The sequence below is a fragment of the Arvicanthis niloticus genome, chromosome 23, assembly GCF_011762505.2.
Source record: "Arvicanthis niloticus isolate mArvNil1 chromosome 23, mArvNil1.pat.X, whole genome shotgun sequence".
Taxonomy (NCBI): Eukaryota; Metazoa; Chordata; class Mammalia; order Rodentia; family Muridae; genus Arvicanthis; species Arvicanthis niloticus.
This window is the reverse complement of record NC_133430.1, coordinates 6,916,517-6,939,813: the sequence shown is the minus strand read 5'-3', so window position 1 is coordinate 6,939,813 and position 23,297 is coordinate 6,916,517. Positions and strand designations below refer to the sequence as shown.

The window sequence follows — 23,297 nt, the reverse complement described above, 5'->3', positions numbered from 1 at the left end:
GGGGTTCTGGGCCAGTTAAAACTGCCCTTCCTGATGGAGGCAGTTTCACACAGCCTCAGTGTGGATGGACTCTGGCTATTTACAGGGTTGTAGGAAGAGGCTGAGTCACCAGGTAGCCTCCCTGAAGGCCTATGAAACTGGTCACCAAGGTCACAACCCTTATGAGGCTGGTGGCCTGGAGCATCTGGACCCTGACCCGACTGGGAGTCAACTCTGCCCTGACAAGATATCATCTGCAGCCCTCTGGGCTTGGGGACTGTCACTTTATTGGTTTTGAAGTGCCTTGTTATTTTTTGGTTATAGAGGTGATGTGGGCACATGATAACGTCCTGTAAACATGAGTGTGTGTGGGCGATGTTGTTGTTGGTACCACCTCATGATGGGATGACTCGCCAATCATAATTCACCAAAATCACAACTCATCTAAGACCCTGGCAGAGAGAAATGTCATAAACCCTGGTCCTTCCCCAACTAAAGTCCATCCACAACACACTTGTTGGGAGCCTCGGTGTGAACTGTAGGGTATAGGTCTGGGTAGGAGCTGGACAACAGAGTTGCTGACCCGGCCCGCCTGCCCTCCCCCCACCCCCAGCTGCTGTGACCACCCGGCACGCTGCTTATCTTGTTTCCCCAGATGCTTCCTGTGTGGGATGCAGGGGTAGGAGTGAGGGCTGGGCACACTTCCAGATCCCTGTGCTTCAGGTCGCTCTGGAGACCTGGTGTATCCCAAAGCTGAACCGTGGGGTGAGGACTCCTGATGGTTTGCACGTGGGTCTTGAGGGACAGACTGAGGGGGCACTCAGTGCCTGCATACCATCCTGTGATAAGGGTCCTCACCCACAACGATGCTGTAGGAGGCTGCCCCTGCCGGGAAGGAAGGGCAAAGCCCACTTCCTGTGCTGCCCTTGGAATGCCCTAGCCATGGAAGCAGGTCAGGCCTCAGGGCAGCCCTCATACCAAGCTCCACTAAGTGGCACCCCTAGTTACTTCTCTTCAGCCCAGACGGCATCCTCTTCCTCTAGTCTCTGAACACAGAGGAGCATGCAGGGACAGACCAGGGTGCAATGGTGACACGTCTGAGAACTCCACGGAAAGGACCAATTGTAGGTGCCCTCGGACACTGCCAGGCTTTCACCAGGCCCCCCTCCTTCATATCCTCTGGAACTTGTTTGCTCAATCCTGGTTCTGGCCTAGGAGTCTAGCTTCCCAAAGGACCTCTGAGACCAGAGCCACCTCCATTGTATGCTTAGTGGGGTTGGGCGGGAGCGGGGTGGGTGGGTGGGAAAGAATGCCTAACTAGTTACAAACCTTCCACATTCACAAAAGCTTACGGTTCATAATGGAATCTTTTCTGGCCCACAGCCCTGCAAAGCCCCAAAGCAGACACCACCAACAGCTCAGTGAGGCCTTTCCCGAGGGCGGTCCCAAGCACTGTCCCAAGCACGGCCCCGCCTCCTAACCACCCAGGCTCTGCCTGCCAGCTCTGAACCACACACACTGTGTCCTACTAGACTAGACAAGGCCCTCACCCACCTATTCTCCGCCATGGTGCTCAGGATAGACCACAGCTCACACGGAGGACAGAGGGACAGAGGATGGACGGAGAAGCACAGGACTGGCTGCTGAGAAGCTGGCAGATGCTTCCTATCCCTGCTGGCTGGTGATGTCATCGCCGTGATGTCACACTCTGGCTTCCTGGGCTTTGGTAGTGTTGGCTCTGGTGATAACCACTTCCTGCTCCCGGCCAGGGTGACTCAGGATTTCCTTCTGCTTCTGGGGTCATCGCTGAGTCTGGCTCACCTGTAGCCTCATCTAGGTGGGGCTGGGAGAAGAAGGACTCATGAGTCCCTGCAAGCAGGATGAGCATGGCCAGGGCCAGGGGCATCTGCTGCTGGCTCCTAGAGAGACCTTTTTCCTGCAGAGTGGGGCCTCCACAGTCTACACAGCTCGGATCCCCGTTCTTTCTCTGGCAGCAGGGCAGAGGTCTTATCTCTCTCCCTGATTTTAAGTTGAACTTCCGCTCCACCTCCTGCACCTTACCTATCCCAGACTGCTGTGTCCAGAGGAACTTGGGTCACCTAAGTTCTTTTTGTTTGTTTGTTTTTTGTTTTTTGAGACAGGGTTTCTCTGTGTAGTCCTGGCTGTCCTGGAACTCACTCTGTAGACCAAGCTGGCCTCGAACTCAGAAATCTGCCTGCCTCTGCCTCCCAAGTGCTGGGATTAAAGGTGTGTGCCACCACTGCCCGGCAGGGGCACCTAAGTTCACTGTCATATGGGCATACACTGCCTTGCTGATTGGTATTGCCACCTCATCTGCAGTTGAAGACCGTTCACCCTTGACTGGACCCCAGTATAGTGTGCCGTCTTTCATCTTTCTGCCACATGTGCATCAGGTCCAGGCTGGGGTGTAGGAGGCAGCATCTGGAAAATGGAAGCAACCAGGGTGACTTTCAGATGGGCTCTGGAGACAGGACCACTTACTGTGACACTTTGATCTGGGCCCAGCACTTCCTCTTTTTCCTGGCTGGCTCTCAGGCAAGCCCTGGCCTAGGCACTGGTGTTCTACTGCCCTCTTGGGGACATCTCTGCTTTTGGGCTCCACCTATCTGCTACTTGGTATCCCTTCTGTCTGCCAAGCAGCTTCTTAGACCTTTGCCTTCTGGTGGGGCCATTGCAAGCCTTGTACTGGCTCTGGCACCCTCCAAAGCCACCTTGGCACCCTTCCTCACATGTGATCATGCTGTTGTCCCTTTTCAAATGCAGGCTCTCCTCAGCTTCCTCAGCCCAGGGGTCACTGGGCAGCAGGTGAGGTTTCCTGGGAGGAGGGCCCTGGAACTCACTTTTCATGGTGCTCTCTCTGGAAGGATGTACCATGAAAGGACTGTGGGCTGACCTACAGCTCCACATACTCCTAGTCACAGTGGGATCTTTAGGAGTAAGGTGACAGGTCTGGGGAGGCCACTGGAGCCCATGGACGAGTGAGAGGCTGGGTTGTAGGGTCTGGCCTGGGGTAGTTGCTGGTTACGCCCATGGGAAAGGGGTAGGTGGTAGATGCTTAGAGGCCAGAGAATTTGGACCTGGAGGAAGGGTTTGACAGAGCACATTGGAAAGGCCTGGATACCCATCAGGGGAGGTCTGCCTGTGGGGCTTGGAAAGGTACCACAGTCAGCACTGTATGCAGGAAAGGTCCTTTAAGCACAGAGGCCATGAGTGTGTGGCAGGTGTCTGGAAAGACCCCGGGCTTACCTGCTTTCTGCTACTTCTGTGCTGTAAGAAGTCAGTGTGCTCAACTCCTTTGTTTTTTGTTTTTTGTTGTTGTTGGTTTTGTTGTTGTTGTTGTTGTTTCTGTTTTTCTGAGACAGGGTTTCTCTGTATAGCCTTGGCTGTCCTGGAACTCACTCTGTAGACCAGGCTGGCCTCGAACTCAGAAATCCGCCTGCCTCTGCCTCCCAAGTGCTGAGATTAAAGGCATGCACCATCACTGCCTGGCCGACTCCTTTGGTTTTGCTGAGGATTTTACCATCTTGTTAACTTTGATCTGACACGTCTTTTCTTCTGATGAAAACTTCTCTAATGTCTGGCACAGTAAACATGACAGCGGTTTGGGGGTCTTCCCAATGTAGAAGAACTATTTGCTGGAGCGCTGGCATTTGGCTCTTCCAGAAACTCCTGTAGGGCCAGAGTCCCTCCAGACCCAGCTGGGGAGGAATCCTCTGGCATAGAGGCTAGCCTGAGGTCAGCATACAGGCGGTGGTGTGTGCCCTCTGTAAGTGGATCAATGACCTTTTCCTAGGGCTTTGAGAGGCAAGGAGCCAGGGTGGCCGCAAGGTGGTCTTATCAGTCTTTAAGGCTGTCAGCCTTTCTGCAAACCTGCAATAAGAGTCCACTTTATATTTTATTCTTTAAAGTCACATGGGAAGCCAGGCATGATGATGCATACCCATAATGTCAGCACTGGGGAGGTTGGGGCTGGAGGATTGCCATGAGTTTAATGTTAGGCTAGGTAGGGTACATACAGACTACCCAGGTTACTCATAGGAAGACCTTATCTGAAAATAGGAACAACAAAAAGTAAATAAAATGAAAGAAAGAAAACCACATAGTAACTCTTACAGTACACTTTTGTAAAAACTGAAGCATTGCCCACAAATTTAAAGTTCATCTTGACAAGTCCCATCTGATCTTGCCCCCTGTTCAAGGTGTATTCACTATTTTGTTTTTGGGCTCATTTTGTATTGTTTACATATGTGGACGAGTTTTTGTTGGTGCTGTTTGTTTTTAGATAGGTTCTCACTGTGTAGTCCTGGCTGGCCTGGAACCTACCATGTAGACCAGACTGGATTTGAACTCACAGAGAGCCATCTGCCTCTGCCTCCTGAGTGCTGGGATGCACCATGATGTCTGGTAATATATACGGGTTTTAAATCATGGTCATTGTGCATATAGCTCGCCTCGGCAGGTCTCTCTTGGAGCTCTTATTGCTTTTGTTTGTAGGAACTGACTTTAGGACCTGTCTCTGATGCAAAGGACCTTATCTACAGCCCTGTCCTCTACAGCAATCCTGACTCCATTTTATCTACGAGAAGGCTGGAGCTGTATGTGCGTGCGTGCGTGCGTGCGTGCGTGTGTGTGTGTGTGTGTGTGTGTGTGTGTGTTGGATTGATTTGCTCAGGGTCTGGAAGAAGACTAGGAGGAGCAGGCATGGCCGGTCAGCAAGGAGTGGTGACCAGGGCCCCAGCCACAGGGCAGCAAGGGCTGCTGGGGAATGTTGTGACTCCAGCAGTGTTGGATTTGGGGATAATGGGGGAAAGATAATCACTCTGGGACCTGAAGGCATTACTGAGGTGTAATATCTGGTCACATGTTCTCCCTCCCAGGCACCAGGCTCCACTGCTGGCCGGGCTGGATTTGCAAAGCTGGGCCCTGCCCTTTAGGACATCAACTCTGACCCACTTCCACACCGACTGCTCCCAGGTGTTCTCAGCCCTATTCCTAAGGGGAATGCCAGTCCTCCTACCTCACCAGCATAGAGTGGCCTCTCTACCTAATGTCTGTCCCCTAGGACCTGGGTCAGGGCCAGGCATACGCTGTTATAGAAAGGTCAAGCTTGCTGGGTGGTTGGGGGTATGACAAACAATGAGGCCCACCTTGGTCAAGGGGCCAATGTGGTAATTGGGGCAGGTATCCATCAGAAAGGCATCCATCAGAACAGGAGGATAAGTGCTGGGAGATGTTTACCTGTGTCCTAAGCCTGGCTTCCTTCTGATTCAAGGCTGCTTACTATTTGCCACCCTGAAATAGTTAAAACCTGGCATCTGGCAGATCATGGTCTTACTCCACTCTTCTGAAATGAGCCTCTCTCAGCTCTCTCTCAGCCTCCATTCCTGGTGTTTGGGTGACTCAGGCTAAGGCCATCCCCAGTTCTGGGCAGTGTTCTTGGCCTAGTTCCCCACTTGATTACCTTGTTCAGTCTCCTTGGAGACCACTAGCTACAAAAAGCTACAGGTGCCCTGTGGTAAGGGCACCTTCGCTCAGAGCTGTGGCATGGGCCTGAGAATTCCTTAAACCGTGGTCTACTGCTCAGTGGACCATGGGGCTGGCCAGGCCAGCTGTACTCCCACAAGAATTTTTCTTCATTTTAAATAAAATTTTGTTAAAGCAGAATTTTATAATCCAAATTATATCTCTTCGCTTAGCTCTCAACTCTGTTACCTAAAGCAGGACTCCCACCCTAAGCCATGTCACAGTAAAGAATTTTAAAGCTAAAGGAAGGAATGCCTTAATTTTGCATTTTGCTAAAAATTCTTTTTTTCTGGGGCCTTTAAACAACTTTTGGGGACTGGTTCTCTCCTTCCACCATGTGAGCCTCACGGATCGGTCTCAGGCTGTTGGACTTGGCTGCAGGCACCTTTACCTCCTGAGCCAGCTCAGCAACCATTTGTCCATCTGTCATTTTAAATCAAGTAATTTAGGGCCAGCATTGTTCACTAGATCTGGCATCTGCTCAGTACATAAATAAGACTCAAGGTTTATTTTTCCTTTTTTATTTTATATTTTTCAAATTTTCACAATATTAATGTTGCGAACTATTTCTAAATAAATAAATAGTTTTCAAATAAACTATTTGAAAAATGCTAACATTTTTCAAATGTTTAGATATTTTCCTTTGGTGAAGCATGAGTTTATCTTCACGGCTCACGATCCCTTTTAAACAGTTGTAGCTCTGTGCTCTGTTAGCTGCTATCGGGCAGCTGTTGAGCTTGGTGGCCTTGCAGGACAGCTATAGTTCCATCGTCCTTAGAGCAAAGGGGTTGACTGGAGATTGCATCATATGAAGGGGATCTGAGGTATGAGCCTCCAACGTGGCTGTGGTTCTGCCAGCAAATGCAGGGTATGTGGCTTGAAGCAGAGGTGACAGCAGCTGTCCACCCAATGCTTGCTTTTGCTTTTGAGGCAGATGCCAACAGGGAAGCTAACAGTTTCTGACCTCATATGTGAACAACAGGCCATTTCAAGGTAGCTCATGGCTATGCATTAAGATGTTGCTGGGTATTTTCGACTCTGCAGTGTACTGATATGGGGGAACAATGCAGACAGCAGGAGCAGCAGCAGCAGCAGCCACTGAGGACAAGGACATGTTCCCTGTGTTAACACGTTGTAAACCATGTGCTTGTTGAGGTGACACATCTTGTCTTCTATAGTCTCCATATTGCTCCCTTCTGCCCTATTATTCTGAGGACAACAAAAGAGCTTTCTGTTGACAACATTTACCAGATTCACTCCAGGAACTGAACTCTAGGCTGGGGCCCAGAATAGATGTGCTTGAACAGAGTTCTCTCAGAGACATGGAGGAACAGCCAAAGCGGAGTGCTGGGACACTGAGAGACCCCAGGGGAGGTGGAAGAGATGAGCTTACCTGGGCCCGTTAAAGGACACTGGTATCCTTCCTCTAGGTTCCCTCCAGAGAAAGAGCTGTTACCAGGTGGGGATGAATCCCCCTGGTATTCCCCCACCTCCTCCTGTAGGATCTTGGCAGTGAGAGAGCAACACGTTCCAGTGTCTCCTTGATGATGTACCAGCCATGTCAGCCCCCCCATCGTGCACAGTGAGAGAAAAGGCCTGTGGGACATGCCCATCTGCAAGGGTTAACTGAGAGATCATGAGGATAAACGTTCCCTAGGCCTCAGCCAGCTGGATCCTGTGATCCAGAGCCTGGTGCTGGCGTAGCCAGTGGACAAAGATGCTTTGTTCATGTACTAGAATAAACACTTCCCCTGGATATTTACTCCCAGGCTCAAATGTAATATGGGGTGTAAGTTACTCTTTAACAGGCAATTGGATACTGGCTGTTGAGTTCTGAACTAATTTCCTGGAGGGAAGGGATGGCCATGTCTGCCCAGGGGATGATCAGCCTCTGGAGCACCTATGGCTGGCCATTACCAGGACCCTGAGAACAGACACAGGGGCTACTGCAGTCTTTTCCCAGAGGCAGAGAGAAGCTAAATGAAATGGAGGCCCAGCAGAGGGGATGTTTATTTTGCCCAGGCAAGGAGGCTGTCTGTTCATCCCCCTGCATCCACACCAGCTACTTGGGAGAAATCAGTCATATGCTTTGGGTAGGAATAGGCTGTCCAGTGCCATGATCCCCAGCCCCAAGCTCTGCTCCCACCATTAGCTATTCCCACCCAAGTCCAAACCTGGTCTTCTAGATCAGGGTCAATGGCCGACATACCATGACCTGTCAATCTTTAGAGACTAAATAAAACTGCACGGGAGTGAGGAGTGGTGATTACTTGGCAGAGTTCTTGTCTAGCATGTGGCAGGCGCTGGGTTCTGTCTCTGACATCACAGAAATAAATAAATAGGTTCTGCACACGGTTTTACATGTCAAATGTTAAAAATCTAGATGAGGACATTGCACAGAGATTGTGTAAGGATCCATGGGGAGGAAAGGAAGCCATCTCCCTTCGTGCCTCCTGCTTTTATTGGACCGGACCTCTGCCCCAAGGGAGTTTGTTCATGGCTTGCTAGAGCCCCACTACTTGGTACAAAAAGATGAGCAAGGCTATTGACTTGACCCTGCGGGTATATGGACCAGAAAGAGAAGAGGAGGGAATCACTTTGCAGGAGGATGATGTGAGAAAATGCTATGTGGGTATCATGGAGGTCCCTGCACGATGCCATCCTCCATGGAGGGCACAGGAGGACACAGGGGACAGACTCAGGAAGAGGTGTGGGAGGAAGTGAGTCAGAAGCCCTGAGCTAGAGCAACAGAGAGCTGTCCTTTCCTTGACTGTTTGGTGGTTTGAATGAGAACAGTCTCCATCTGCTCAAAGATTTGAGTGTTTGTTCTTGGAAAGGTTCAAAGGGGTGTCCTTGTTGGAGGGGGTATGTCACAGGTAGTTGGCTTTGAGGTTTTAAAAGCCTATGCTGGGCCCAGTCTCCATCTCTCCTTGTCCATCTTGCAGATAAGATATACATTCTTAGAAATTGCTCCAACACCATGCCTGCCTGCCACCATGCTCCTCTCCGTGATGGTAAGGACACACCCCCTCAGACTGTAAGCAAGCCCCCAATTAAATACTTTCTTCTGAAGCTTACCTTGCTCATGGTGTCTCATTACAGCAATAGAAAAGTAACAGAGACAACTTGTTTTGATGCAGGGTCCAGCCACAGTACTAGGATCCAGGATCCTGTGTCCTATCAGTAGATCTGGGCTCCATGAGCTCTCGAGAGAGGCATCTCAGGATGGTACCTGTGGGCCCCGGGCTTCACTCTTCTTCATGCTCCCAGCTGCTTTTATTGACAGGTGGGGAAATAAAGAAGGTCAGGTATGGAGTCGGAGGCGTCATGTGTGCAAATGAGTCAGTACATACTCCACCTGTAGTAGACTTAGGTTGACCCGTATTGGTTCAAACACTGAGTGTGTGGAGATCTAACAGATTTGGGTGGGCAAGAAGAGAGTCTGAACCTGGGTTCTAAAGAGAGTAGAAACCTGTCTGTGGTGGTCATTCTTGGTTGTCAACTTGACTATATCTGGAATGAACTAAAACTCAAGCAGCTGGGTACATCTGTGTGAGATTTTAATATATATATATATATATACATATATATGTGTATATATGTATATACCTGTATATATATGTATATATGTGTGTATATATATACACACACATATATACATATATATATTCTATCAGTTCTGTTCCTCTATAGATCCCTAGTACACTGCCTGAGGGGGTCAGGTAGCATGAGACAGTTGTGGTTGGTGGGGATGGAGGAAGGGCATTCTGGCCTGTAGTGACACTAAGTATTTCTTTATTTTATGTGCATGTTTGGATGTGTGCACGCGTGCATGAGGGAGAAAGAGAGGACTTCTCTAGATATAAAAATCCTCAGATGTTCAGAGCCTCCTGTAAAAGGTGTAGTTTGGTGGCTGGAGATAGGGCTTCGTGGTTAAGAGGGCCCAGGTTTGATGCCCAGCACCCACATGGCAGTTCACAACTGTCTGGACTTACAGTTCCAGGGGATCCAACATCCTCTTCTGGATTTTGTACAACACCTGGTACACAGACATACATGCAGCAAAAAATCCTTAAGTATAAAAATTTAAACTAAACAATCTTTAAAAGAAAGGTGTGTGTTGCACAGAAGCTCACACCCTTCCCTCTGGCCTTTAAATCATCTCTAGGTGACGTTTAAGAATTGAAGCAATGGATCCAGGCACATACCCTTAATCCCCACACCTGCAGAGGCAGGTGGATCTCTGTGAGTTCAAAGCCAGCCTGGTCTACAGAGTGAGTTCCAGGACAGCCAGGGCTACACACAGGAATCTTGCCTTGAAAACCCAGTGGGGGAAAATCCGATGCAATGGAAGTGTTATGCGAATAATGCTATGTGAATATTACCTGTCCTGTCCTGTTTAGGTTGTAAGAAAAAGGGTAAGGGTGTGTGTATGTTCAGCACAGATGTACTTTTTTTCAAATACTTTAAATTTGCTATTGGTTACATGTGTGGCTATGGAATTCATGGATATTGAGAGATGACTAGATTTTTTGAACTGTATAGTGGGAGTTGGAAAAGCACATGTGTCCTAAGGAGCGCTGCATTAGGGAGGAAGGCAGAGCCTCTCATGATAAATTTAATGAGACAAAAATAAGGCCAAGGGGAGCCCAGCATGCTGGTCTAATGTGCCTCCGGGCAGGGAGGGGAGAGAGGATCACTGTCCCAAGTCTCCAAGTTGTACTCCTTGAATACTAGCCTCTGTCACCTAGCCCTTGTGGGCAGGAACACAGTAAGTAGGTGGAGGGTGGGAAGGCAGGATGGATGTCTAGATGCACAGCCCTGCTTCTGTAGCTGTTTCCCTCAGGAGGTCTGGAGGCTGGGACCAGAGAGGGACACTCTGTAGAAGAGTGGACATTGTATCAGGAAAGCTGCTCTGAGCATGCTCTGCAGGTGGTGACGCCTTGCTTTGGGCTTCCTTCACAGGCATGCCCTTGGAACTCAGGGACTCCTGTGTGCATTGTCATCTCCCCAGGGGCTCTGCAGGGCGGAGTACCTGACCCTTTCAGGCCCAGAGCAGTAGGTCTGCCCTTCTGCCCCAGGACCCCACTGGGGAATAGCTACTAGCCAGCACTGATTACCTTGGACCTGCAATCAATCCCTAAAGAAGATCTGAAGGAAACAACTCTCCTCTGCCAGTTCCCATGGCTGGAGAAGCAGACACTCTGTGGGGTCAGGAGAAGCCTGAAATATCTAAGAGTTGGTACCTGCTGTCCATTGGGCTTGGGGAGCATGCATCCCTCACAGATTGTAAGGCAGCAGAGCCTCTGCAGATGGGGTGAGTCTCACCCACTCTTGCTGCCTGGGTGGATGCAAGGAAGGTTACCAGTTCCAGTTTCAGTAGAACAGCCATTTGGCTATCAGGCCAGAGTGGGGACAAAAACACAAGGTCCCACTCTGTCCCTTTTCAAAAGAGAAAAAGCCTGTATTTCTATAGCAGAGTGACTTCATTGTGGCTGTAAGAACCTGAGCCTGTTAGGACAGGTAGTGTCTCTGTGTGGCTCCTCACTGTCCCCACAGCAGTTCCTTTGTGGGGCAGGAGAGATGGTGGCCTCCTGCCAGTCTCCTGGACACTTGAGGACACTAGTAGTCCATCATGATGTTCCCGAGCCTTGGTTTGGGGCTATCAGGTCACCTGAAGACAGGTGGGTGGGAAGGGCACTAGTGAACCCTATGTGTGGTTGGGAGTCTTCTTCTGTTCCTGCCTTCTTCAGAAGGCATCCAGAGTCCTAGGGTGGCCTATCAGGTGGCTCCCACATGGTGCCAATCTGGGCAGGGGTGGGGTTTCTGATCCAAGTTTTATTGGGAGAATGGTGGCCTGTCCCCATGCAGGCCTGAGTGGCCAAAGGTCACAGGCTGCCCTGAGGTAGCATGAACCTGTGAGTTCAAAGCCCTGGTTCTGCAGAGAGAATGCTTCACTAGCTTTCTGGCCCTCCCTTCAATGTTTCTGCCCAGCATGGCCTGAAAGCAACGGGCAGTTGACCATGGACTGAAACTTCGAGACTATGAGCCCCAAATAAATTATTTTTGAAATTGATTTTCTCAGTTATGTTGTGGCAGCAACAAACACTAACAAAGTTCTTTTGAAATTTATTTATTTATTTATTTATTTATTTATTTATTTATTTATGAGACAGGGTCTGTCTATATAGTCCTGGCTGCCCTGGAACTTGCCATATAGACCAGGCTGGCCTCAAACCCACAGGTCCTCTCTTGGGTCTTGCCTTCCAAGAGCTGGGATTAAAGGCACATGCCACCACGCCTGATCTAACAGTTTGAAACCACAAATTCGAATTGTTTAATAGACATAGGGCCACCTAGGCTATTTCTTTCTGTTTTTAACACTTGTGTGTGCTCTAAGAGAATAATTTCTGTTTTTGTTTTGCTTTGTTTTTTTGAGACAGGGTTTTTCTCTATAGCCCTGGCTGTCCTAGAACTCACTCTGTAGACCAGGCTAGCCTCAAACTCAGAAGTCTGCAGCCCGGCAAAAGAACAATTCCTAAGCGTTGGTTGGTTTGCTCCTTCCCCATATGGGCTCTATGGATGAACGCAGGCCCAGCATGCTTACAGGCAAGGGCCTGTGCCACCATCTTGCCAGCCTATTTTTTCTTGGCATGAACTCTGGAATGATGGAACTTGCTTACATGGGATTCCACCATTTCTTCTATCTTGTAGTATTTGTTGGCATTCTCTTATTGTCCTTTCGATCTGTATGTGTCCAGTTACTGAGGACTGAAGCCAGGCCAACACTCCTGTTACCGGTCCACACCCTAGTCCATGTCCCTTTAAGGTCTGTAGACTCTGTACCGACACCTGTCCATTTCTGACACTGTCTTCTCTGCCAGTTTGGCTGGGGGGTTTACTCCTTTATTGATCTTCTCAAGGAACTGGCATCTATGTTCATCAGTTTTGCTCCATTGTTTTTCTGACTTCAATCTCACTGTAATAGATTATCTTTTGATTTCTTGGTTATTGTTTCTTTTTGACAGAGTTTTCACTATTCAGCCTTACTGGCCTAGAACTTATTAGATGAGGCTATCCTGAAATTCACAGATTTGCCTGCCCTGTAGTGCTGAGATTAAAGGTATGCACCACTATGCATGGCTCTACAGGGTTTTGTTTGTTTTTTAAATTTGCCTGTATAGTTTCTAGAGCAGGCTCATAGTCTCTGTGCTTCAGTCTCTAGCCCACCTGCTGGTTGGTTGACTTTATTCTTCCTCAGTCAGTGGGTTAATCAACAGGGTCCTAAAGTTCAGGTCTCTCGAGGCTTGTCATCTCTAGACTTCTTAGCCCTGGAGTACAAATTTAATCAAGTTTCTGCCCTGGCAGAAGTGGCCATATTCCCAGACCTCTGCTGCTACACTGAGCCAGATCTTGTATATGGTGGTGTGGCCCGTGGAGTGGGAAGTCCCAGCCTCATTTCCTTGTCGTTATTAGCAGTCGTTTATATATGCTCACTAACAACACTGCTTGTTGTGTCTTGCCAGGGGCTAGAAATTATATTGATAGGGAGTGGGAACATTGCTCAGGCTGGCCCAGCCTGTGCCCCTCCTTGCTATGTCTCTCAAGCAGCTGGTTGGGGCTACAGATGCACATCACACTTGGCTATGAATCTACTTAACTGCCATGCCTGTCCATTCAATGACACTTATCAGAAAACCAGAATGCAGGGAGGAGCTGAAGAAACAGCTCATAAGAATGCTTACTGCTTTTTTAGAAGACCCGGATTTGGTTTCAGTGCCTATACTGTGTAGCTCCCAATTCCAGCTCCATGCCCTCTTCTGGCCTCTGTGAGCACACGAACACACGTGACACTCAGACATACATACACACACACATAAAACAGCAAAATCGTGATCCGTCTCTTAATGTTCCTCAGTGCCCAGTAGTGGCAAGAGCACAGTTGTCACCTATGCTCCTGGCCCACAAGGACACTATGGTGATCAGTTTGCCCACATTCTGGCTCCACCTACAGGCCACTTTCGGAAGACTTGCAGTTTCTGAAACCCCGGTGGATTCAGATTTTTTACCAAGTGATGTCTGGATGGCACAGTTAAGATGTTCTTTCTTGGTTGCTTTTTAAAAACATGCTCTCACCATGGAAACAAAGCTGGCTTCCACTTGTAATCGCCTTGCCTCTGCTCAGGAGTGCTGAGATTAGGAGCCTCTGTCCCTGCTCCCAGTGTGCTACAGACAGCCCCACATGGACTTGCTCTCACTTCTCTAATGGAAGGACCACTTGGTAGAAATGGGGGAAGAGCAGCTGCCAGCCTGTGCGGGAAGCAATTCCTGAATCCTTCCTGCCTGGCACGTGATAGCCCCAACTGCACTAAGCTGTGCACCAGATGGCAGCTGTCCATGAACTAAAGCAACTGTCAAGGGGCTGGTGGGAGGCAAGGCAGCCTTCACGCCTGTTTCTAGTGTGACTGCCCCTTTCTAAGACTTGGTTTGGGGCATTAAGCACATCTGGGGGAACTCAGAAATATTAACTTGTCAAGCTCTTCCCCAGACCAGTGGAAAGGGACACACAGGAGCCTTAGTCCACGCCAAGGGCCTTTAGTTGGTTCCAGTGCAGACTGAGAAGAGCGGGTGCAGCCAGCTATTTTGTTTTTTATTGTTGTTTTGAGTCAGGTTCTGACCATGGAGACTCCGGCTGGCTTGAAATTCAGTAGCGTAGAACTTTACTCAGGATATCTGCTTCCAGAGCTGTACTGGACAGTGCACGTCAACTTGACCCAAGCTAGAGTCTTCTGAGAGCGGTAAACCTTAAGTGAAATGTGGGCCGTAGGCAGCCTGGAGGGTGTGGGAGGACCCAGCCCCACCTGGGGGGGTGATGCCTCCCCTCAGCTGGTGGTTCTGGGTGCTTTAAGTAGGCTGGGGGCCAGGTGTAGTAGCACAAGTCTTTAATCCCAGCACTTGGGAGGCAGAGGTAGGCAGATCTCCATGAACTCAAGACCAGCCTGGTCTAGCAAAGTAAGTCTAGGATAGACAGGCTTTGTTACACAGAAACCCTGTTCTCAAATCAAAACAAAACTGAAACAAAGAGAAAGCAGGCCGGGGTGGGGGTGGGGGAAGATGGCTCAGCAGTTAAGAACACTGGCTGCTCTTCCAGATGATCCAGGTTCAATTCTTAGTACCCACATGGTAGTTCACAGCTATCTATAACTCCAATTCCAGGGTCTTCAATACCCTACAGATATAGATGTGAAAACAATGCACGTTAAGATAAATAATAAAACAACCAAGCAGGTTGAGCCAGCTATGGGGAGCAAGTCAGTAAGCAGCACCCCTCCATGGCCTCTGTCAGTAAGCAGCACCCCTCCATGGCCTCTGTCGGTAAGCAGCACCCCTCCATGACCTCTGTCAGTAAGCAGCACCCCCCCATGGCCTCTGTCAGTAAGCAGCACCCCTCCATGGCCTCTGTATCAGCTCCTGCCTTGGCTTCCCTCAATGAACTGTGATTCAGAGTATGTAACCCAAATTAAGCCTCTTCCTCCCCAAGCTGGACATCGTGTTTTACCATAGGTTACCCTAGGAGAGGAGCTATGGAGTTAGAGGTGTGTCCCACCACCCTCTAATGTATGAAGACGTCCAGTGTAGCCTCAAATTCATCACATCATTAATAAAGACTCAAAACTCTCTCCTCTGGCCTCAGCCTCCCAATAGCTGAGACCACAGGTATGAGGCACCATGCCTACCTTCTCTGTGAACAAGGTCAAAATCCATAGGACAGGCTGTTCTAGAACTTGTGACCATCCTCATCTCTGCTTCCCTCACACTGTGGCTATAAGTGTGCAACACAATTCATTGTGTTTTTTCACACTGCTTATTTTGCCCTATGATTAATTACTCGGATATAATTTTGCCCAGAGATTATGCATACCATGTGCTCTAAGGCTACCTTACCATTAAAAAAAAAATGTGTGCAAATGTGTGATCATGCACATGAGGAGGTCAGAGAACTTCCAAGAGCTGGCTTTCTCCTTCCCCACATAGGCCCTGGGAATCAAACTCAGGTTATCAGGCTTGGGGAAGTGCATCCTTACCCACCACACCAGGCTTCTTTCCGTTAAATTTCTTACTGATGGGTATACATGTGTGTGTTATATGCATATGGAGCCCAATCAGGGTGCTGGGTCCACTGGAGCCAGCGTCAACAGGTACTTGTGAGCTGCTTGATGCGGGTGCTGGGAACCAAACCTGGGTCCTCTGCGAGAGCAGCGAGTGACGCGGTCTTAACCACCCACGCAGCCATCCTTCTGGCTTTCTCCTAAACTTTCTTTTTTCAGACAGGGCTTTCAGTAGTTCAAGCTGGCCATGAACTCCTGAACTTGGGATTCTCCCTGCTTCAGCTGGGATTAGTTATGTGTTTTCCCCTTACCTTCTTACTGATCCTAGTAAAAAATTCCTTAAAATAATTAACATCTTCTTTCTCAAAATATGAAAACAAGACAGAAAGGTCAGATGATAGGCAGAAGCAAAACCATTTGACAAATAATTATTGAATATTGGAATCAAAGTTAACATCTAGATCCTAATGTCCAATCTTAAGGCAGCAAACACTGCTTCTCATTCTTCAGGCTTCCCAATGAAGGTGGCTCAGAGGTTCTGACAGAGCCTGCTGCATTACCAAGGATTTACTCAGGGGAAGCAGAGAGTGGTAGCCACAGGGAGTGGGGCGTCTCAAACACATTTATTAATGCCACATTATAAACGGTACTAGGTGAGTGTACAGTGATGTTCTGTGTTCCCATCTAACACAGCTGGCTTCAGTTTAGCTGACGTGTTCATATTCGGAGCAGTCAGTGATGGCCATGGGCAGGTGCAGGACTGGAGCCTTTGAAGAAGAGAAACAAAGTGGAACGGTTTAGCAGTACAGAATGTAGCTTATTGTTTGAAGTAACAAGTCAGAAAATGCAAATATTCATTTTAATGCTACAAAAAGCATGGGGGCTGGGCATGGTGTACACACCTTTAATCCTAACACTTGGGAGGTAGAGGCAAGAGGATTTCTGAGACTCTTCATCAAAAAACAAGCCCTATTCCCCACAATCCAACCAACCAACCAACCAACCAACCAACCAACCAACCAACCAACCAACCAGGCTATCCAGAATGGGGATGTGGGCCACTTCAGTGGAAAATACTGAGCACAGTTCCAGGTTTGTGCAAGTGAGGCTGTTCCAGCTGTCCACCTGGAGTGGAGAAAGCTTTCTTCCCAAAGCTCAGGAAGTCAGTCCTGGGCTCCAGCTGTCCACCTGGAGTGGAGAAAGCTCTCTTCCCAAAGTTCAGGAAGTCAGCCCTGGGTTTGTGTAAGCTTCAAATGACCGCAGTTTCACTGCCACCAGAGAAACAGAATAGACACCCAGTGCCAGGGCACAACTTTTGCAGCCATTTTCCTTCAAAATTACATGGAAACATCACGAGTTTCAGTAGCATGCTTGCCCAGCTAGCCTGCCCCTTCCTAGTGGCATCAGCTACCCGCTTTCTCTGTCACTGCCAGAAGTGTAACTTGGCCCAAATGGCTACGCATGGTTTTGCTTTTTAACATTTTGGTTGGTTGGTTTTTGAGATAGGGCATCTCTGTGTAGCCCTGGCTGCCCTGGAACTCAGAGATCCATCTGCCTCTGCCTCCCAAGTACTGGGATTGAAGGTCAGCTGCAACTTCTTGAAAAGCTAAGATGGACTTTTTCACCCCTCAAACATTCCAAAAAGCAGAAATCTTACCTTTCAAAGCTTTACTTCTTTTATCTAAAACAGAAAGGAGCAATCAGTCACACCAGTGCCCTACAGAAGGGCCGCTAGTCAATTTACTAGTGAAAAGCAAGATGTGATAGCATGCTTTCAGAGGGATGCCTGTGTCACAGCCGTTCCCTGTCCACAATTTATATCTGGAGCAGGTGGTCTGGTAGCAGTGGGCGCACACACCCATGGCTGCCCTCCCCGGCCGTCCTCTCCCTTTCCCGGTTTCTTCCTGTCTGCAACAGCCTTCTGACTTTCAGGTCAGGTCAGGGGTGTGTGTGTGTGTGTGTGTAAGTCAACTGTGCACATGAGGAAAGCATGCACTATCTTTTTTAGTCTGGCTCATCTCATTTAGCAGGATAACCTTTATTTCTACTGCAAAAAAAAATTTTTTTTTTTTTTTAATGGCTGAATAAAATTCCACTGTGTGGAATTGTTCAGGCTAAGCTCTCCTAACAAGGGCCATTTCAGCTATTACTCTATGTTTTCTTTATCTACATTTGCTGATGAACGTCTAAGGTCGTAGTTACGGACTAGCCAGATGGCTCAGCAGGTAAAGGTGCTTGCTATAGAAGCCTGGTGACCCAAGTTCAATCACTGGGACCCGTGCACAGGTGGAAGATGACGACCAATTACATACCCTGAACGAGGGCTATGGCGTGTGTGCTCACACATGTATGTGTGTATTTACGTGCACAGGAAATAATAATTTTAAAAGTCAAGGTTCCTTAGTAGATAAGAATGATTTTTTTCCCTGAACACATTTCCCCCTGCTAAATGCAAAGAAATAAAAACATAACGTACCAGCACTCCGGATTTTATAAAGGATGAGGCTCATCAACCCCACTCCTACCCAGATCTCCTGGTAAACCTGGGTATAGTAGGGTTTCATGGGGACCCAGACTTTTTTAATGAAGGTTTGAAGCATCTGAAATAGAAATGACAAACATTAAGATAATTGCTACTGTATACCTAACTGACAAGGTATTTTCATCATTTCTACCTGACAAGAGTGCTATTCTATTCCCCACTGCCTCTGTGGAGCTCTCTGAACTCCTGACATCCCTCCAGCATCTTGCTAGCAGGCTGTCCCTCCCACAAGCCTCTCTGCCACTAAAAGCTGGCCCCAAGCCAGACATCATTCTTTTGACCTTTGGGTAGAAACACTCCTTATAGCATCCTTAGCATTTCAAGTCGAAAACAAAACAAACAAACAAAAACACAAACCATGGTCAGGTGTGGTCATTTCCTAGAAAATGAATACCGAGGCCTGTTATACTAATACACTTAAACCTCCAGGAGCTCAGGCCTGAGGTTGTCAGACAAATACAGAACAAATGGTACAGAATGAGCCAAATGTGACAGCCCTCAAAGTAATGTTCCAGTGACTGTTACAGGTTACTACAGATTCTAAACTAGATACCCTAGTGTCTCTCTCTCTCTCTCTCTCTCATTAAACTCTGGCAGAGTCACACGGGGAAAGCGGGATTCAAACCAGGAGAGACAGAGCAGAGGGCACGGGCTCGCCCTCTGCAGGCGGCTACCTTAGCCGCTGTGCCACCGCTGGCTTGATACCTCATTCTCAAATTGGGGCTTTGAAACACCTGATGAATTTGACAGCTGCCAGGAGGATCCAGCTCTGAGCCCTTCCCACCTGGCTGGGAAACCCTGGGCTGCAGTGCCTTACCTTGCTAGGACTACTGCACATAAAATCCTACTTTGCAGCACTATAGAACTGACATACTGTTGTGGCAAACCAGAAAGTGTTCACTGACATACAACAGTATATTATTCTTATAGCACCAACTGAATTTAGTCAAATGGCTGTCCTTGAATTACTGAAACCTGGACCATATTCACTCAGCAAAAAATGAAGGGCACATGTGGCTGTCGAAGGAAGAGACAAGAGAGAGCCAGGCCACCCAGAGAAGTGTCTCCAGCAGAAGCACAGATAGTGAACTCGAAGATGGGAGAGAGGGCGGCTGCCCCGGTTTCACCCACTGACTGACATAACCTCACTTGTGTGACAGGGGTAATACGAGTCGCACTTCACGCGGCTCTAGGACTCTTGCATTAGTCCGTGTAAAATGCACACAGCCGTGGCATGGTGTCAGGAGTGCTTGTTATACAGAGTGCTTCTGCTGGACTAGGGAAACAGGGAAGATGTGCACATGTGCACACCATTTACACTAGAATTTAGGGATGTCTCCTGGGGGCGGAGATGGGGGTGGGACAGCTCAGCAAGTTCCTGTCCCAGAATCTATAAGATGGTTTACCACCATCTGTGATGTACTCCAGTTCCAGGGAGTCTTTTGACCTCCTAGGGCACCAGACAATATAGAATGCTTATTCATACAGTTTGACATATTTCTACACTGTGCCCCAAAGCTATCAATGATCCAAACAAGACTGGATCACAACAAATCTGGCCCATATTGCTGATTACTACAGGAATCAACCTGCCTCTAAGGCCCCACTTTCTGCTCTTTCCTACGGGAGTGAAGGTAAGTGGAGGGAAGGCCTGAAGGGTTGCTAGTCCAGTGAGAGTTAACCTGTACAGTGGTGCTATCATCTTATCGTAGATCTGTCTATCTGGCCTTAAATTTCCTTCTAATATGTGTATCCAAATGTTCTAGTAGGATTGTCCTGCTTCAGATACCATTACAAGGCAGCCTCTGGAAAGCGTGAAGGAACCCAAGTCACTGAGTCAGTACAGAGGCATCTTTGTGGGACAGGCAAGCACTGAGAGAGAACTGTAGGGGACCAGTGGGCTAGAACCCTTGGGGCCCGGCTCTGTTCTTGACTTCAGGAATTCTCTAAACTTCCTTTATCAGGTCTCTCTGTCAAACATGGACCTCTTACTTTCTCCACAGACTCTTGAAATGTAAAGCATCCTAGCCGGGAGGTGGTAGCACAAGCCTTTAATCCCAGCAAACCAGCACTCAGGAGAGTGAGGGTACCTCTGTGAGTTCAAAGCCAGCCTGGTCTACAGGATAGCCAGGGCTACACAATGAGAACCTGTCTCAAAAAACAAAACCAAACACCCCACCTCCCACCCCAAACAACAACAAAAAAATGAATCCAGAATAGCACCCAGTGCACAGCGAGCACTCCGCAAATGACCAAATCAATAAGGAATTACTACAAAAACTCAATGGAAAGCAGCAATTCCTAGGCCACTGGGATTCTAAGGAAGTACTTAAAGAGGTTTCCTCTCATAGGCTGGGTAGAATTATTGAGCTATATCATGGTATCAGTGCCTGACTTTTAAAATTTTTTTTAAATCATTTATTTATTTACTTACTTATTTTAGTTTTTTGAGACAGGGTCTCTCTGTATAGCCTTGGCTGTCCTGGAACTCACTCTGTAGACCAGGCTGGCCTCGAACTCAGAAATCTGCCTGCCTCTGCCTCCCAAGTGCTGGGATTAAAGGCGTGTGCCACCACTGCCCGGTTTAGTGCCTGACTTTAATCCTAACATTTGGAAGGTAGGGGCAGGCAGATCTTTCTCAATTCAAGGCCAGCCTGGTCTATCTACAAAGGGAGTTCCAGGACAGTCAGGGTCGTTACAGAGAAACCCTGTCTTGACCTCCCCATGGCCTGAAAAAGAGATGTGGTATCACAGGAGGGTCTAGAAGGAAGAGATAAAGAGAAGGGTGTAAAGGGAATTCAGTGACCTTGGTACGTTGCTCAGGATGGAGGGATCCTGGCACTATGTCCTTACTCTAAACTGCCATGGGTCCCAACACAGTGGAAGCCTGCTGCCATCCAGTACATTCATGGATCCCCCCTTTTGTCTCTTGCTCCTGGACTTCCCTTTTGGTCAGCGTGGCTGTATTTGACTACACAAGTGACATGTTCTTAGTGTTCAGTAAGGCCTCTACTCTTCCCACCTAAGTCTCTCTGACCAACCACGTTTTCCAGTTGTTAGTTTTACAATACCAGATTCAATAAAAGATCATCCTACTCGAAGGCCAAATGGCTGTCTACTGAGACTGCCTATGCCTGCAGAGTTTGTGAAAATTACAGTAATAACAAGCTATTACCTGGCAGTACACTGGAAAGAGGGGACATGTAACGGTCTGAGGCTTATAATGTGGTTTCATACAATTTCAAACATCGGCCTTGCCAAAGCCAAACTTGGAAGAAACTTGTGGTATATGATGGAAAGACGGCACTAACTTTGAAGTGATGTTTCTTGGCTTGGATTCTAGCTGCATCCCTAACTAGCTGAGAAACTTGAGTAGGTAACAAGATGCTCACAGTGGATGGTGGCATGCTCCTCTGCCAAAGCTTATAGTTTCACAGGTCCATCCATGTGTCAGCACAAGGGCATAGTCCTGGCTGAGTGGACCTCCACTAGAACCTAGCTCCTGCACAACTTCTCTGTGAGGATGGATACTAGGGCCCCTACTCCTCTAAGTCCTGAGGAATAATCTCTCAGCATAGAGATTTGATGTCTGAGCACACCCTCGCTGACTCTTATTGGTCCAAGGGACTGACAACAACCCCTCTCCCCATACAATCAGGAAAACTAGCTCCAGAAACACCTTTTCAGTGCGGAGGGCTCAACGCCGTGCACATCCCCGCCCTCTGCGTGACTGAGTCCCGGACACTCTTGGGGAATCTGTTGGACTGACTCCGGGCACCCTCGCACTCCCTTCGTCACAGTCGGGGGGAACCCCGTGGACCCTCTTTGCAGTTGGCGGGGCAGGGGCTGACCCAAGGTCAGCGTGGATCCCAGAGTCCGTCGCCTGCGTTCGCGACCTACCAGGGCCCCACCGCACCCAGTCCCGGACTCTCTTCATTCCCCCGGTTGGGAACACAGCAAAAAGCCCAGGTCCCGCTCTTACCTCAGCAGAACCAAGGCCACAGGCAACACCAAATTCTGCAACAGAATGGGAAAGGTCACAGAGCACGCAGGCGCCGCGCGGGGCCTGCTGGGAAACCGGAAGGAGCGGAGACGCCACACGCCGGCTGCCGGACCTTCCGCGCCTGCGCACCACAGCGCCCCCAGTGGTCGCCCTGATGTTGCAAGCTTTGGTGGGGGGTTAGTCAAAACCAGCAGGAGTTGGGAGAAGAAGCCTACTGTGTTTCTAGATGTCATAAAACTGACCAGATTTCCCAGGGTTTGTGGGTTTCCAGGAACACAGGACTTTCAATGCTGAAACCAGGATAGTAGATAATCCGGACAAATTGATCTTAAAGAAAACAAACAAAAAGCCCCTTTTGCATGGTTTATGCCTTTAATCCTAGCCCTCAGGGGACAGAAGCAGCAGGATTGCCATAAATTTGACTTTCAGGCCAGCCTGAAAACCTAACCCAAAAGCGGTGCGTGTTGGCTCAAGCCTTTAATCCCAGCACTTAGGAGGCAGAGGCAGACAGAACTCTGTGAGTTCAAATCTAGTCTATTTTAGTGAGTTACAGGAGATCCAGAGCTACACAGTGAGAACCTGTCTCAAAAAATAAAAACAAGCCGGGCGGTGGCGCATGCCTTTAATCCCAGCACTTGGGAGGCAGAGGCAGGCGGATTTCTGAGTTCGAGGCCAGCCTGGTCTACAGAGTGAGTTCCAGGACAGCCAGGGCTACACAGAGAAACCCTGTCTTGAAAAAACCAAATAAATAAATAAAAATAAAAAATAAAAAAATAAAAACAATCAATTAAACCAAAGGCCAGGCATAGTCGCTCAAGTCCTCAATCCCAGCACTTAAGGGCCATGCCATTGGTGCGGGGGTGGAGGGTGGAGCTGTGGGTCTATTGAGTTTGACAAGTTGTTGTCTGGGCTACTTAGTGAGACTCTCACACTCCCCCCATCCCCCAACAAACAAAAAGATCAAAGGAAACAAAGCAACAATGGAAAAGGGCAACCCCTCTTATACTTGAATTTTTTTTTTTTTGAGACAGGTCTTTCTATGACATGTTATGTAGACTAGGCTGACCTCAGATTCAGAGATTTGCCTGTCCCCGTCTCTTAGCTACTGGGATTAAAGGCT

The 23,297-nt window shown here is 48.5% G+C and overlaps 1 protein-coding gene across 1 annotated transcript; it reads right to left on the bottom strand.

Moving 5' to 3' along the window:
- Positions 1-16,236: 16,236 nt before the first annotated feature.
- Positions 16,237-22,317, bottom strand: Atp5mj (ATP synthase membrane subunit j). The gene is made up of 4 exons (XM_076921033.1): positions 22,157-22,317; positions 18,109-18,232; positions 17,290-17,313; positions 16,237-16,399 (listed from the first exon to the last, which is right to left on the bottom strand). Exons 2-4 carry the CDS (start codon positions 18,230-18,232, stop codon positions 16,365-16,367), a joined length of 183 nt encoding a protein of 60 aa, XP_076777148.1. The 5' UTR covers positions 22,157-22,317; the 3' UTR covers positions 16,237-16,364.
- Positions 22,318-23,297: the final 980 nt, after the last annotated feature.

Excerpts from the sequence above, each read along its gene's own strand:
- Atp5mj (XM_076921033.1), bottom strand. The coding sequence starts at position 18,232 with ATGCTTCAAACCTTCATTAAAAAAGTCTGGGTCCCCATGAAACCCTAC. Across the intron at positions 17,314-18,108 it reads TTATAAAATCCGGAGTGCTG|ATAAAAGAAGTAAAGCTTTG; the intron begins GTACGTTATGTT and ends TTTCTGTTTTAG. Across the intron at positions 16,400-17,289 it reads AAGAAGTAAAGCTTTGAAAG|GCTCCAGTCCTGCACCTGCC; the intron begins GTAAGATTTCTG and ends TCTTCTTCAAAG.